The 17,496-nt window shown below is 44.8% G+C and overlaps 1 protein-coding gene across 3 annotated transcripts in view; it reads right to left on the minus strand.

The window, feature by feature from the left end:
* The window catches only part of LOC125705787 (tumor protein p53-inducible protein 11-like), a 42,847-nt gene that overhangs the window by 19,954 nt on the left and 5,397 nt on the right, over positions 1-17,496 (minus strand). Inside the window, exon 2 of one of the 3 annotated variants that reach the window (XM_048972039.1) lies at positions 14,023-14,131. The exons of 1 other annotated variant lie outside the window; for it this stretch is intronic. In XM_048972039.1, coding sequence (XP_048827996.1) covers positions 14,023-14,047 — 25 coding nt within the window. In that variant the 5' untranslated portion in view covers positions 14,048-14,131. Of the gene's footprint in view, positions 1-14,005; positions 14,132-17,496 lie in introns of all 3 variants that reach the window. One more of the 3 variants, XM_048972040.1, reaches the window with a different exon arrangement.

Below are 17,496 nucleotides of genomic sequence, written 5' to 3' on the forward strand. Positions count from 1 at the left end.
ACGGCCTTAAAAATCACGTCTCCATTCCAAAGTGCATTTGATTACAGAGATGTTCCACCCGACTGAGTTTGTCTGTCTGCTGCCCCCGACGGGAGTGTATTCGGTTGGTCTCCGGCTAACAAAATAATCAGCTGAATCAATGCTCAGGCTAAGACGATTATGGGAATAGCTGGGATACCTCGGGGATGTCACCAACAATTCCAGCTTCCCATGCTCTCCGTGACCAGTGACATGTAGCTTGCAAGCAGTAATAGAACTGCACAATGTCCCACATACGAAACAAGGGGCCTAATCAAATATTCCAATATTATTTAGAATTAAAAGGTTTGCGTCTGTGTATTTAAAGTTTTCCAGTAGGGGGCAGTAGTCCTGCCATCTCATTTCTAAGTTCTCTGCAAAGCGATTCTCCTTTTTGTGCTGATGCTGCCTTCTGCAACAAACAAACAGATAGGTAACAGTCCCTTCCATGAAAAGTTGTCCCAGATTTATAGCTAATTTACATTAAAATACTGCAGCAGAGGCCATTAACATAAGCTGTTGTGTCTTCCTGACAAGACTCATTCCACTTCAAAGCAGAGGCTGTTGAAGGGGGGCCTGATAAAGGAAAACGTAGCCAAACACTTACTTGATTGCAGGAAGTTTAATGAAGGCCATAACCCAAAACTCCAACAGGGAACAACCTTCGGCAGACAAAGAGGCCAAATATCATAAATAATGGTGCTTTGGGGGATTAACCAGACCTGGATTTTTCCTTCTGACTGGGATTAGTTGAGCACATCTCTAATACCCAGCGACCATGAACATTGTCCCACTCCAAAAGCCGCTATTGGGTGTGCTTGACGTGAGTCATAGGGTTACAGTGAGAAATTCTTGGGCCATACCTGTTAGGCGTGGATGTGATCTATCAGACCTCGCATCCACCCATCTTTCCCGTTCTCCATGGCAACGCGCGCTCCCACACACCAGCTCAGACGCGGCAAAAGTTGCCAAGGAGTCGAAGCTAATCGTCCTCACATTAGAGTGCATGCGAAAAGCGGCCAGCGTTTTGCAAAGGAAGCAGCGTTGATGCAGCACAGGCTGGAAGCATTCAATGTCACTCATCTGCAATTCGTTCACAGGGCAGGTGCGCTACGCAAGCCCGATCAAAGGGCACAGAGACGTGCTACTGAAGTTTTCACGCCTTTTTGTATGGAACGTGGGTCCTGATGAGTCAAGCTCCGCCCCACGTTGTGCCGCCCAGCTGTGACGGGCCTCGCGCAGTCTGCCAGCACATGGCTCTCGTACGCAATTTCAGGGTCTGTCACTTCAGCTTAGCCTGACTGACAGGCAATTAAAGGCGGCCAAACTGCGCATACGAGTCCTTGCTGCGCAGCTGTGGTTCCGGCTGCACTCTCCCTTACCTTTGGCAACCAAACGGAGAGGTGATTCAAAACCACCCAGTCACCAAGATGCCCCACCTGGGCACGAGTGAGCAGATAATAACAGATCCTCATACATGCAGTTCATCCAACCATTGACCTGCTCCATCTTCACTGATCATCCCTTGGTTATATCTTCTTGGCAAGGCTGGATCTTCTTGTATATTGCACTTGTCTTATAGGAACCTCATAATCTGGGTGTTTTGATCTGAATAAAGTTCCCTGTTAGGTACCCAAAGTGTTTTCTAATGCGTTGTCAGCTCTTGCTCCTATGCTTCTCTCCTGCTGCTAATCATTCATTAGAAGCTCAGCTTAACAGCTTTAGTACCCGAGCTGGTCCCTTGACAGCTGTATGCCTGTGATGTACATTATCAGCCTCCCTTTATGTCATGTTGGACAGCAGCATCCGCTAAATGAGTACATGTAAATGTTAACGGTATTGAAGAGCCTTTAATCTCAGGGCTCAGCTTCTCCTGGATGAAGACATGTGCCAGCCGGACATTCCTTCCCAGATGGGTATGTTTACAGTCAAAGTTCTCCACTGTGTGCATGAGCATCTGAGCAATCAGTCTCTCTCATGTGGAACAGAACACCTGAGCACCCAGTCACAGTAGAGATGAGACCCTAAATATGGACAATACAGACCCCCCCACCACAACAAGCCTACTGAATATCAGTCAAAACCAGGTTTGTTTCCAGAGGCTCATTTATTCACCTAAAGCATGAATATCCTTTTAAACATTATTTAGGATACAAACATCTCAGGTGACATGAGCTATGCTACCTAGACTGAACCATTTCGTCAGTCGTATCCAAAGGACTGGCCTGCACTTGGGCAGGCATAATGTCATAGCCAGAGTACAAACAAATCTGAATTCCTTACCTATTGTGTATACTGACAATAAGGTAATCTAGGCAGCCCCCGAGAGCTGTGGATTGCAGGGTTCCCTTCACTATGGACCAGATTTGTCCAGCTGTTTATCCTGTCAAAAGGTAGCATCTCATCTTATGGTTTATGGCAGGAATTTTCAAATGGGGGCTCAGAGACTGATTGTAAATGGCCATTGTCATTATTAACCAGTTTTTTACCTCGCCCATATAAAAAAATAAAGCCACCCGGTCCCAAATGTTTATTATGCGATGGCAAATTAGTGGTTGGGGGGTGTCATTGGCTCTGGAATATCTAGGGTTCCCCAGTTTAAGAAAGGCTGTAAACCTTTGCTCTCCTGGTTAACTTTCTGCTAATTAAATTTATTAATAATAATAATAATATATATTTTTTATGCTAGCCTCCCTCAGGAGAACCCAAGCAGGAGCAGCGCCCCCACTCACCCAAGTGAGTCATTGGTGGCCCCCCCCCAAGAAGAAGCCGGTGGGACACAGCAGAAGGCTGCACCCCCTCACACAGCCCCAAGATCCCCCAACAAGGGCAGGCAGTAGAGACCGGAGCAGACAGAAAACTCTGCTTTTCTATCCTCGATACAGAGACGCAGAAGCAAAGCCTGGCTTCCCCCCCCCCCCGCCCCCCCAACAAAACAAGCCCACCGTAATGCAGAGCAGAACTCATGTATGCATGATAACAAACCTTGCGACTACAGGTACACAACTTTTTTCTTTGACAGGTGTTGGAACTATACCAGTGCACAGCTCAGCTCAAGTCAATGGCTGCAACCTAAATCAAAATTATCAGTGTCTATTTGATTCAGAAGCTTTTTTCTCCAACAGCAACAGAATCTTGTGACAGAGAGACTGAGCAGTAAACGACGGGTTAATTGGTGAAGGTTGTTCGTTTTCAGAGATTACTTGTCCCTACTTGATCCTCATTAAAACAACAAATTAAGCTACCAGATTCAGCTACGGGTCTCTGGACTGGAACTACGTCTGGGTTACCAAGAGCCAAAAAAGAACACAGCAATTTGTCTATATTGAGAACAAGGCCAGGCGTACAGAATGCTCAGGGATAATCACTGTCGGAGGACAGGCTGAACACCCCTCCCATCTACAAAAACTTGGGGTATGAAATCTGGAAAAATCGACGTGCATGATAGCCCACAGATTAGAATTTCAGCAATGCATCACTGTATCAGTACAGTTCTGGAAAGATCCTTTAAAAGATGCACTAGAGTTTATATGAGACCAGATCTTAATTGTTAGATATGACTGTATTTCTTCGGTCTGTCTGGGTATTGCATCAGTCTACTCTACCAGGCCTCCCCCAAAGTTGTATATCACCAGACTGCTGTTTGGCAGCGGTAGTAGTTTCTTGTACTTTTCTGTAGCAGGGGGTCACACACGTGTCGAGCTAAGCCTTGGGAGAATTGCTGTTTGTGACAATTTAAAAATCAGATGTCCATTTTCTCATCCCACATACAACCCCCCCCTCCCCCAACATACTTCTTAGAGGGGAGGAGCTTGACTGTGGCGTCTTTTTGAACGAGGAAGAGTTGCATGTTTCCAGGCTGTTCATGTCAGCCTTTCCACAAGCCAAAGCAGCAGATGTACCCAACACCGATTACGTGGGAGGACAGTCGAAACACGCTAGATACGACTACTGTGATGGCACCTGTTGCCGTAGTTACCTGGACTGTTATCTGCACATCTCTCTCCCTCTCTCCTTTTCTACCCATCTCTAGAGAAGAGAAATTTCAAGATCTGCCAGAAGTTCTCCACCCCCAACAAAATGCAAGATGACCGGACTGATGATCTTTTCAGATGTCAGGAAATGCCGCTGTTGTCCAGTGATTTCCAGGGCCCAGCTCAGAAACTGATAAAGCAACTGATGCAACCAGTTTAGAAGGAAAGAAAACCCTAAGGGGGGGGGGGGCGCTAATGACACACTCAGTGTCACTGCCATGACCCCCCTCACATCTGGCCCATGAAGCCAGGAACGGTCCTTTCATATCCTTCAGCTTGTGGATAATAGCCTGTTTGTAGATGGTCCCCACAATTCTGCTCAAAAACTCCCTCAAATTTTCCCTGTACTGCCATGCAACCAGGAAAAGGGATCCACAAAACACCAGCCTAACCACAGTCCTGTCTGGTACAAATTTACTAATACTGGCTCGCTTTCTCACACACCGCTTACGGCACATTCATCCTGCATACATCCACCACGTAGCTCATTTCGCTTCCACTATAAATGTTATGAGAAGCCTTACAAAACACACAGGAGCTTCAAGAAAACAAAAACCCAGAACAGAGCAGCTCAAACAGCCGTAGAACACAACAGTCAGGAGCTTCCTTCCTGTCACCTTTGACCCCTAAAATCCAACACACACAAACCTTTAAGGGCTTCCACTGTAGTTTTCAAAAGCATTGATTCACATTTTCAAGCCATTCCTTGGGTCAGATTCACTAAATTATAAATTGCAGGCTTCTTTTACGGTCCCTGGGGGAATCACTTCTAAGAAAGCAAATGTAAGAGGCCGAATGCAGACTTTGAGAAGGAAAGGCAACCGAAAGAGTGGTGGCACTTCAAAAGGGAGAGTAACATGGAAAATGTAATTTTGTATGCTACCCTTTCATGGAGCTGTTGGAATATTAAGTGAATAACATGAACGGTAAATGTCGTCTTTAATGTTCGGATTGGTTCTCAAGGTTAGGAACTTAAATTCGAACTTGTGATTCCATTGAATCCCAAATGCACCCATTTACACAATGTCCCATCCAACACAACCCAATCTAAAGTCAGCGCTTCGCAGCAAGGGAGAACAAACATGCAACAATTTCCGATCCAGTCTTAATCCCATGGAACTAAAGAACGGCATTAGCAATTCTTAGAGTCTGGCCAGGAATGCGCCGGAATACATGCCAACCTCCATAGCAGATGCACATTTCCTTGAATCATCAAAAAGATACAGGAAGTATAAAAAAAAAAACTAATGATCTGTCTGGTAGAGAGAATTTCACCACACCATAGTAAATGGGCTCTCATTCAGAGGTTGTGCACTGGAGACTTGGGTTTAGCTAAAAGCTAAAACTAAACCCATTGATTCTTATTAGGCCAGTCTAGCAGATCACAGTGTGCTACTGGTACAGTCCACTGACTCAGTAAAAATACACCTAGATTTTATTACTTCAGACCAGTCACCCCCACTCTATCCACATTGTATCTGGGCCCCACCCAAAAAGAAACCCTAAGCTCAAAGAAGAATAAAGGATTCACATTATCAAGTAAGATATTGTCTACGAGGCTGTCAAATCACGTCAAGCTCATTAACACAAGAGATGAAAGGCCACTTGAATACCTTTGTTTAATTTTCTAATTAAAATCAAATAAGGTTGGGCCAAAAGTGGCAACAAAGGCCATGTGTCCCCCCCAGCCTACCCCGTCCCGGTCTCAACCTGCTCCACTCTCGTTCGTCCACAGAGGTACCACCTGGTTGCTAGGCAGTGCACACGGCAGGGTCTCTCAACTGGGAGGCGGCCTTGCTATTGTGACACCATTCGATAAATCACTAGCTCTGCGTCACGGCGGCTCTCCTCCACAACAGCTCTGATAGCCTGTGAAAGGTCAGCGACGTGCATAGGAGGTGCCATTCTTTTGTGGAAGGAAAATGGAAGCTGATTGCAAGATGGACCCAGTGCCTGTCTTCCTGAAGGAGACGTTTAACCAGAGCCACAGCCTACAATGGTCATTAAAAATCCGCCGGCAACAAGTCGGCTTGTTAAACCCTGACTCAAGGCCAACAAACTGACCTATGAATTTCTGCTTTTCCTTTCATATTAATCCCGCTAGTTCAGATGGTGAGAACCATTGGGGACAACACTTTGGGAGAAGATTTGCTAAAACTTGCAGGTTGGACCCCAATTCGATGAAGCCCAGGGCACAAGGCTGGACTGGGTGGTAGTCCACTGCAGAACCAACGCACACACAGATTAGGGATCTATACCTTTGTGGGGACTCTCCCCTTGTTTCTATTAGCCTACCCACAACTATGAGGACCAGAGCCCTTACTCAGCCCTAACCTTAACCGTAACCAACCAAGCAAAATACAAAGGCTTCTGGCATTGCATTTAAAAAAAAAAAAAAAAAAAAACGAACAATCACAGATTTTTATAAAATTGATTAAAAGTGGTAACATTTGGTCCTCACAATGTGATATATACATACCTACTTTGCACATTGTCCCCTCATTACGTGTTTTTCTGGGGCTGCAAAGCCACAGTGCTGCTTATGAAAAATAATTCTGATCCAGTTCCACATTCCAAAAGAGAGCTTTTGTTAAGAACAGATCTAGAAATGTTCTGAGCCCTAACAATATGGTGGGCAACACTTTACTTGAGGGGGCATAAATAACGTAGTAGTACACTCTTACCTAATGTATTAAACAGAAACAAAGCTTTAGTTATGTACTGATCATCATTAATCAGCCACGGCGGTTCATGTCCCATGCAGTTACTATTTTTGTTCATGATTTGCATGCGAGTGACAACCGAGTTACTAAGTTACTTGTGTCCCCTCGAGTGTGACCAAACAGTGCAGTGAAAATTGGTTTCCGTGATAAATGCAAGAAACAAAATACATCTTAAGTTAAGTGACGGGCCACTGACTGTTATTTGACATTAAAATTTAGGAAAACTGCTGAATTTTTACATTTTAATGTTCTATAGTCCTTGCATACCAGTTAAATGAAAACGGAGTCAGCCAGGTTGGTGGCAGATTTCATCTGCCCTGTTTAGCAGGCTGCTCGTCTCTGCTCTAAAGCTCCCCACCCATGCAGTGTTTTTAGAAAGTCGTTCTGAGTAAGTAAGCATTCTTTATCCCCTGCACCCTCCCTCCCCTCAGAAAATCAGGTGCTCCTGCCATCTCCTGCACCATCTCGATAGAGATGAGGGCCGGGGAGCTGGTCCAGTTAACAGCCAGCTTCTTAGGACTGGCCCGTACTGGGCAGCATTACGCCCCGTGAGATGGGTGCCTGGATCTGAGACTTGCATCTTAGCCACGGCCATCAGAACCCCCCCCCCCCCCCCCCCCTCCATCCCCAATTAGCACTGCGCTCGCCTCTTTGCATACAGCAATTATCTGTCAGACCTGGACCAGGAATCGCCAGTCATGCTCAGCTGACCGACTCGCTCTTGTCAACACTTAAGGTGAAAGTGTTTTGTAATTAATGGTATTTAAAAACTGCAAGAACGAAAGTTATTGAAAAAAATAATAATTATAGACTGTCAGCTACAGAATAAAATGCTGCAATCGTTAAGAGGGAAAAGCATTAATTATGGGTAAATATCTCACAGATACTAGCTGACCTTCCCAACCATGGAAGCAAAGCACCTACATCCCCTGAAACTCCAGATTCATTTCTGCTTTACAAAGGAATCATGTAATTAATTTATTCTACTTGTCTAAGATCTGTCTGAATGTTTATTTTTCTCTCGTCTCTAATGTCACTTTAATCTCAGGCTTCTTTTATTACATTCATACCATTTCCAGCACAATTATCCATACGACCACATTCGCGTGCCGGAAGATCTCATTTAGGAAACAGAACATCACAAAAAAGTCACTGCACTTACTAATTACTTGCTGCTTCCATTGATGACACCCGTCTATTGTTTAATGCACTTGTCGCTTTGGAAAAAAAACATATTCCAAATAAAAGAACATAAATGTAAAACCTAATCCTTCCACACAGCTTCAAAGCCAACAGAGAACACTTGCAATATTTCTAGCTCCAGAAGAGTCACCCTCTGCCATACTGTTCTCATTTATCCTAGCTGTCAAGCAGTAAGTCAGGTCCCTTGTTTCAAACAGGATACACTGAAGACTATTTCATGAGTTTCTTGCCCATGTGACATTCCACATGTTGGCAAACTCACATGTAACCCTGGTTATCTGGTTCTTCCCCTAAAGGAAGTTTAGTTTTGACTTACTTTCTTGGTCTCACCAATAGTTACTAATCACTTCAGCTGTGTCCTTGGGACCCATAAAGTCCTCAAACACAAGCAGGGCTTCAATTCCCTTAATGTCTCGAAAATGTCCTTGCTGCATTGTTCAGCAGAAAGTGAAACCCCACCAATCATGACTGGCCTTTACCACGGAACATTATAAACCTATTATTTCCTCTTCTGCTTCTATTACATATAGAGAGAGAATAAAAGTAGGCTTTCAGACAGCAGGCGGACTGCACAGATCGAACAGGCTAAATTCTTGAAAAATTCCATAAGTCTCCGGCTGGGTTACATTTGTGTGGAGTTTGCATGTTCTCCCCATGTCGTCGTGGGGTTTCCTCCGGGTACTCCGGTTTCCCCCCACAGTCCAAAAACATGCTGAGGCTAATTGGAGTTACTAAATTGCCCATACGAGTGCATGTGTGAGTGACTGGTGCGTGAGTGTGCCCTGTGATGGGCTGGCCCCCCATCCTGGGTTGTTCCTTGCCTTGTGCCCATTGCTTCCGTGATAGGCTCCGGACCCCCCGCAACCCAATAGGATAAGCGGTTTGGAAAATGGATGGATGGATTTCACAGCAGTCTTGCATTCAAAGAAAAAAGAAACAGTAGAACACAACATGCTACCCAGGAGTGGCAAAAACAATAATAAAATATTACCAGAAAGTAAAAATCCAGACCAAGATTTTGTTCCAACTCTGACTCTTTATACTCAAGTGATTGGTGGAAACAAACCCTTGGTCTGGATTTCTACTTTCTGGATTTGAACTTTCTACCTCTGATGAAAATATAAAAAGTTAATGCTGCCGTCATAAGCATTCGATCAGCCGAGTGCATGCAGAGATTTCTTACGGCGCCCCCGGCACTCTGGGACGTTAACATGAGGCGCAAATGGGACAATAACTTTCAGCTAAATCTGACAGGCTTCCAATCGGAGCTATGCTTCCAGCCATGCGTGAGGTGTTAGAAACCACAGGTCAGCCCCCCCCCCCCCCCCTTCCTCCTCCTCAGATGGCCTGGGGCAGACGCAGTGTTTACATAACAGCCACTGCTCTGCCACCCAGCATGCACCCTGCCCTCCCTATCCGAAAGCAGTTGTGTCTCACGACGGGCTGAATTATTAGCCATATCAGCTGCGGCATCCTGCGACTCAGATCTGATTATCCTCCCTCTCGGATAATTACGGGAAAGCTAGGGGAACACCCGTTTCGCGGTACTCAGAGACACGTGCGGCGCTACGCCCAAACGCAGCCGGCCCTCCACTCATTCATCACTGATTCAGCACCCCCTGGAAGAAAGAGAAAAAAAAAAGCTGATATAGCCCGAGAGTCGGGTTGGAAGCTAACAGTCCGGAAACCTTTATCTGACACGCTCTTACGAAACAATCGTGATCTTAAGAGGAAACTGCTGCGCAAACCCAGCAAAACACCCCCCCAGCCGCAAATGCCAGGACAAAGACTGAGATATGCAGGAGGACGGAATGCCAGTGCACCATTTGCAGGCCCCAGCTAGGAACACAGCACCACACTTGTGAGCCCCCTACCACACCATCACAACTTAACTCAAGGCTTCCGGGCTTCCAATCCCACCCTCAAATGTAGATTAAGCATTAATGTCCTCAATTACAGACATAATTTAAAAAAGGACTAGAGCGCTAAGGTTCAGGACCACAAAACCATAAGGCAGGTAATGCAATAATCGGTTAAGGCTACGGAGAAAAAATAAGAAAACTATGGTTCTACACGCTCTCCTCCTATTTTTAGGATGTCGAAAGAACAAAGTTCATCAAATTACCCCTCCTCGGGAGACAAGATGGCACGATAATCAAATCCGAGCCCCGACGCCAAGAAAAGTCCTTTAATCATTTTAAAAATAGGGAGAGATTAAGGCAAGAAGGAGCTGCCTGTGTTGATATTTTATTGACTGCGAGGTGTGAGTCATAATTGCCCATGTGTAAACACCTCCTCAAAAATGCAGAATGAATTACGGATGGAATCCATCCTGCTTATTAGCAGAAAAATGCCTACAATCAGTCTGTATTAGCTGAGAAATGAACAAAGGACTGTTATATAAAAGACAGAACGTGTCCTGGAAAAAAAGGCATAAAATTGCCCCCAGCACCCCCTTTAAAGCTCCTAAAGGAAGGAATTCCAAACCTGAAAAAAAACTTTCAGACCAAACCATCTGATTTTTTGCTCCAGAGTGTCTACAGATTCAAGCCGAAGGAATTTTCAGTTCACCTACTGCAGAACTACTGCTAGTGATATATTTGGTTTAAAATATGCAAGATCCTTGCTTGGGTTCACCGAATCTGCATAAATCTGTATGTATCAGGTAAGATTTAGAGCAATACATCATCTGTGACTGCTTATCAAATACAAGTTCACAGTGTTTAGTTACTATTAGTATTAAATTATTAGTTTACTACAGAGAACCGAGTCCCCCCCCCCAAAAAAAAAAAAAAAAAATCCAGAAGTTAACATTTCTGTAGAATTTGAACGAACCTCTTGGCCTTTAGAAGTGATATAATGACTTATCTGGGTCGCTTTTGAAATATTGCAATTGTACCTTGGAGAGTATAATTACCGGTTAAAGGAGCACGGAATGAACATTTCAGGCACAAATAGCAGATTTGTATCATACGAGCAACTAATTAAAGAGTAATTAAATCTCTTAGAATATCATTTTTGTTACATTTACATACACAGAAGTGACGGGAAAGCCACAGTGGAAGGGAGAAGGCAGGGAAAGCCAAATTCCTCTTCCATCCAGCTCTTCAGATGATGATAACCAAACCTTCCCACACCCCCATCCTTCACACCAGCCTGGCAGTAGCGGCTGAACAACATCTACCATGTCAAAATGCAGACACATGCCAACATCAGCGTCACATAAAGCTTTCATACTGTCACTGGAACTTGTTTCAGCGACTCAGAAACTGCCAGTGAACTAGTTCAAAACACTCAAAGTCTGTACTGGCTACAGAGCATTTCTTAAGAGCAATAACTGACGCAAAATGAATGGCCATGCAAAAACAGATTAAAATCCAAAAAGAAAAGTATTCTTCCTGGCCTTGGTATTCTTACATTTAACACCATTAATACGATAAAAAAGAATGAGCCTTGCTTTGCTAAAGGTGACTATATCGATTGCCATGGAAGGAAATCAGTCTTGCAAAGCACAAAGCGAAGTCTTGGATGAAGGCAATACCAAAGCAGAATGGAGGAGGAGGCGGAGAATGATGATGCGTATAAGGATCAGGAGAGACGTGCAAATGAAATTCCACTAGACACAGAGGACATTCAGCCGGTCATGTGCAGATTAATCCACCAATGGCACGCATTTCCAAAGGCCTGCTTGTCTCAAAAACAGACAGCCTTTCTCTTTTAAATACTCAGCTCCATGCTGCACAAAAATATGCTGAGATCTTGTGCAGCCCAGAACAAAATAGCTGTTCATTTCACTCCAAGTGTCTATTAAGACAGTAATTTGTTTTCCCCCGACCCAGTGGAATTCTAGGCAGAGTGAACAATTCAACTGCATAAAAAAACACATGAGAAAATTTTAGGAAGGAAAAGTTGCCTTAGGTATTACAAAATTACTGAAGTAACGGCTGATGAGCACATACATTACATACATTTTCCAAACTGCCTATTCCAGGAAGCACTGGGCAGAAGACTGTGCAGACCCTGGACTGAATGGCAGGGCCTCAAAAGGTACGCACCTGCAAACGGGGCAATTTCAATTCCTATTTTAAGTCTTTCCCAAAATGGCCTACCCATTGCAAATTCTGGTCCTGCAAACACATTAGCATAAACCTATTCTTAGGAATTCAGGACAGATATTTTGGAACCCAGTGGTATTATGGGTCTGTTCTGTGGGATGATCTGCCCCAGTACGCATTAGGGCATGAAGATTCCAACACCAATTAAGTTAAACCCCACATACATAATTTTGAGTAGCACCAATAAAATCACACAAACAGAGGTACCATCCCATTCAGGAGAGAGGGTACAGTATTTAGCGTCAATACCAATCATTTTACATTTTTCATTTATTACTCTCCAATTTATTTTTATTACTCTCCAAAACAACAGGCGTTTTTGAGAAACTAAGAACAGACAGTCCCAGGGACAATAGAGATATCCTTGCTGTTAAAAGCCAATGCCACAGCCACTCTCGGATTTGAACTGGCAACCTACCGATTACAGGCACAGCATCCTAACCCAGAGCCACAAAATCAGACTAGACTAGTGCAAGCAGACTAGATTAGCTACCCTACAACCACCGGCCCAACAGGCTGTCAATGGAAGACAAACGCCAGCAGAAGATCTTCCATCAGCCCTCAGTTACCTGACCAGACACTCATGGGAACCCCTCCGCAATGCCTTCAATAATGCTTAACATTAAGCCGCTACATCGTAGAAATGCCTGACCTCCACCTGTGCTTCAAGTACGTAATCATCATCATGAGGAAAACCAAAAGCACCAAGTTCTGTGAAACATGAAAAATGAGTCACAGAGTCATTACTGTAGCTGCCTTAGAGGGTAGGGGAAAAAAATTAACCATGATTCCAACAGAGCAAAACCAAAATGTGTCTTCAGAAATTAAACTCGTTTTAATTTTAGTGTAACATTTAACATTAAAAGCAGCAGATAACCAACGACAGACATCACCTAATGCATGAAACGCCAAAACACAAAGTCAGTTGAATAAATAAGAAGCACAGCTATTCAAACAGTTTAATCCCTCTTTAGAGCATCTAATTAACCCAGTACCTTCTAATTAAGCTGCAATAAAACAGAAATTCTACTTGAATCTGTATTCATGGGGTGGGAAATAAGGCAGGAGGACAATGCTGAATTCCTGGGAGCCGTTCTCAGCTGTGCTTTTGTGACAGTGAGGTAGATAAAATGAACAGCCAGTCATAGTTCTTACTGACGACCCAGCAGCACAGCCCGTAAGATCAAGGTACCGCCATGGGATTCACAGTGACACAGCCGACTTCCTGTTTGATGAAAATAACTGGGCCCTTGACTCTCAAGATGGGCGCAGATCTCACAGCAGGACTATGGCAGAGTGTCCAACACCAAGTGCTTCCTTGGGGGGGACACCGAGTTGGCAGGAACAGTGGAATCTCCACAGCTGGCACCTGAGGGACACGGTTCTACCAAAGCCACTGACCCAAGCTAACTGCCATCAACATGTCACAAACCAGAGTTCCAACGAGGGCCTTTTCAGCGCTGCAGTCCTCGGCGATGCCTGGGGGCAAGGCACGGTTCGGGTAGGGGAACACCGAATATATCACTGGTGAAAACAAGCGCTGTTTTTGCGTACTGCGAGAAACTGCTCTGTTTGACGTCAACAGCTGCGGACCTCCAGGAAACAAGCGTGAAAAGGGGATTTGTCCCAGACACCACAAGATATGCGATACTATGTCTATAAAGGCATGAAACAATGTGCTACTGTGAGTGTGACTCTGAAACTGCACAAAGACGGCAACAGTCCCCCGTCTTTGCAAGATCGCTTACATGCCATCTCAGCAAGTACATCATTTCTACTCAGTAGAGAGAGGAATCTGGGAAACATTAACTACACATGCGTTCCGCGTTCTCTAATCTCATCTAGAACACCGCAAGTCCAAATAAAGACCGGTAACTGAACAAGCAGTGGAATAAGTCCCGGCAATACATACTCAGGGAAGAATATTACCGAACCCAAAGGCTGGTCTTCTCATTCAAGTTTAAGGCCCAGGTAGTCTCCTCTTGATTCGTAGAATTTTGTAGGCACGTGTCCGACGGAACAGCTGGCCGCAGGCCCACTGGGACGGAGGAGAAGAGGAGGAGAGGGTCAGGACTCCAGGAGATCAGAGACTGGCACCAGTCACTGCCCTAGAGCGGATACTGGCTGGAATTTCGGCGGTGTGCAGGGTCCTCTCGTCTGACTGTGCCTCATGGCCAATCCCTCCCTCCCAAGTAGGCAATGGGTGGGGCTAGTAGGCCGGACATAACAGCAATGTATCACCGGGGAGGTCATAAGTGCCGGACGGGGGGACCAGAAGTTCAGGAAACAGTGTTTCAGGGCTGGGAAACCACTGGAAAATCCCTGCTGAATGAAGCAGTGGGCCATGAACCACTCTCTTCCTCCACAGTTATACCATTACTCCACTATTCAACCCCCCCACTTTCCAAAAAGCTCATCATATCCTACTTGTCATTAGCCTGTTTCTACAAAGGCTGCACAGTGTTCGTCAGGCACCAGGCTGTAGATGCACAAACAGCCACTTCACTACATCCGTCACTGTGACAAGGCTACAGTTGATGGATAAGCAGTGGCGTTTACCCCGGCAACTGCTGAAGATCGCTCACCGCTAGTGACAGTGCGGCTCAGCCTCTGGCCACCAATCGGTCTCCGTTAGCTTGGTCGGACTGTGTGTCATTACTTCCCAACACTTGACGCAAACAATATATTTCCAGTGAAATTCATCAGCAGAGAAACAAAAAAAAAGATCTGATGTTTCTGCAAACACAGGTGGTCTTCAGAAATGAAGCACCGACACAAACTAGGCTGGCAAAATTCTGGGAATTTTCAAAAGTTAGAAACTTTCCATGAGAATTAATGGGAGCATATGGGGACCAATGGGAACAAACTGGAAATTTGAAAAATTGCAGGTTGGCCTGTAACAGGGAACTTAAATGTAGTTGGAAAAAACACCTTGACGGCACTATTAGTGATATCATTGTGTAACTACGTGCCTTTGAAATTATGAGCGTATAAAATAACCCCAAAATTAGCATCTGCCTGAAAACACACTGCTTATACGTCATATACCATGTTGTATTATTCATACAGTTTGCTTTCTTCGCTGTATCTGACAGCTCACACGAAGTTCCACTAAACTCAATATTTCCAAAATTCCCCAGCTTATCTTCAGATGGAAAGTATCTGGAAATTTTCGGCCCCTTTGCAACCCTAATCCCCTCTAAGACTTTCCCGAAGATATATATGTGATACAACAAAAATTCTCTAGTAAAAAGAGACAAGAAAATACTGACTTAATTGGAAGTCTCAGAAAAAATGAGAAAACGAGGTAGTGTATATGTGAAGGGGGGGGGGGGGGGGGTCCATACTGATAATTTGCCTTAAAGGCCTTTAGCGCTTATGGGTGCCGCAGCAGGCTTTTGAACCACAACATCAAGGGCAGTTTGTGTAATGCAGAAGGGGCATGGGTGTGCTGCTTCCTAAGGAATAGAAATGCATTATGGGGACATTTATTTCCTACTGTAAAACCACAGGCCGCGATGGCGAATGAGCGAGCGAGCACTATTAGCTCGGTGAGACATTAAAACTGCTACGACTCAGAACCGCCAACACAGATGGCGCACTTGTAAGCCACAGGCCCATGTTTAGTTGACGTTAATGACTCCCGAAGGGGGTATTTTATTGCATTTGAGTGAGAAAAAACTGGCAATGGAGAATAAAACTCAAACAGCCCATTCTTATGAGAACTGGATGCGTTATTGCGATACTGGTCATTTAATCTGAGCTTTGGTTTTCCCATGTCACCAATGTTGGACAGGATTTTGGAGGAGTCTGGACCACAAGGAAAGGGTACAGAATACCAGTCCATCACAAGAACCCACACCAGCTCACTATGGGCAATTCAGGGACGCCAATGACATTGTCCAGAGAATCAGGTCCAGACTTTTTCCGGAGTCGTTCTTTCACACATGTGGTACACAAGCGGAGACTGTCCATGTCAGATACTTTCACACCTGCTAGAAATACTCTGGGTTGTGTAGACGAGGGCTAGAGTATATATGCTGGAGGCAAAAAGTACACAGTGTTTTGTTTAAGGCATTATTGACAGAAGGTCCTTAATCTAGTCCCTCCAATTAACATGTTTATTGAGGTCTTCTTCATGTAAATGACCCTTCTTCTTCACCCTTGGATGACCCTATTCTTCAGTTTTTGCGCTAGTCGCATGCTAGAAATGTCATCAACACACCTTCTCACTCACAGCAAATTCTCCGGAATTCTCCCTGCTCCATTCACAGATGGGTCAAGTGGAAATGTTCCTGGATTACTTTGTACTAGGGAGCTAGCAAGGTAAAGTCCATTTAACGTCCGGTATAACTGCTTTGGACAATTGCGTTCACACACACAGCCCCTCTGTGTAATGTCTAGAAAGTCCAGGTTAGCCACATATGTCTAAAAGGGGCTTAACTAGGTTTTAGGACGTGTGATTACCTTGTAGAAACCCACTCCACTATGGGAGAATGTGGAACCCTTCAGGACTCCAAACCCCAGAACCCTGTTGGTGTGAGGCAACAGTGCTCTCCAACGAACCACAGCGTCACGCTCTCAATTCACCACCATTCAGAAATGAAGACACTTCATCGATCAACGAGTGAAAAATCAAACAAATTCAAGACACTTTCAACTCATTTCCATTTTTCTTCTGTCCTCCTTTCTCAAGGCCAGCCCATGAGAACATTTTGCAGAACACTTAACAGAAATGACTTGACAAAGTAAGTCTCCACCTGGGTCATGTGTGTGGAGTTTGCATGTTCTTCCCATGTCGTCGTGGAGTTTCCTCCGGGTACTCTGGTTTCCCCCCACAGTCCAAAAACATGCTGAGGCTAATTGGAGTTGCTAAATTGCCCGTAGGTGTGCCTGTGAGAGTGAATGGTGTGTGAGTGTGCCCTGCGATGGGCTGGCCCCCCTTCCTGGGTTGTTCCCTGCCTCGTGCCCATTGCTTCCGGGATAGGCTCCGGACCCCCCGCGACCCAGTAGGATAAGTGGTTTGGAAAATGGATGGATGGATGGATGGACTTGACAAAGTTTCCATTATACTTCAGACAAAACTTCATAATTATTTCATTTCAACTTAATTAATTTCTGGACAAAGCAAAGCACAGAGTCGTCCAAAGAGATCAAAGGGAAACAGTCTGTCCGATGTGATGCCTGCTGGGATTCCCCAGAAGTGTGATCAGTACATCGCCGACTATGTACCATAGTACACGAAGTGACACACGAGCACTGCAATAACAAAACAAAAAAAAAACACAACACTGGAGTGAATGGAGCTTATCCCTGTAAAACAACATGACACGGATTCAGACTTGCGGGCAATAACAGCTAATGCTTACAAAAACAGGAATTACTCAACAAAATTACAGAACA

This window comes from Brienomyrus brachyistius, chromosome 13 (assembly GCF_023856365.1).
Source record: "Brienomyrus brachyistius isolate T26 chromosome 13, BBRACH_0.4, whole genome shotgun sequence".
Lineage (NCBI taxonomy): Eukaryota > Metazoa > Chordata > Actinopteri > Osteoglossiformes > Mormyridae > Brienomyrus > Brienomyrus brachyistius.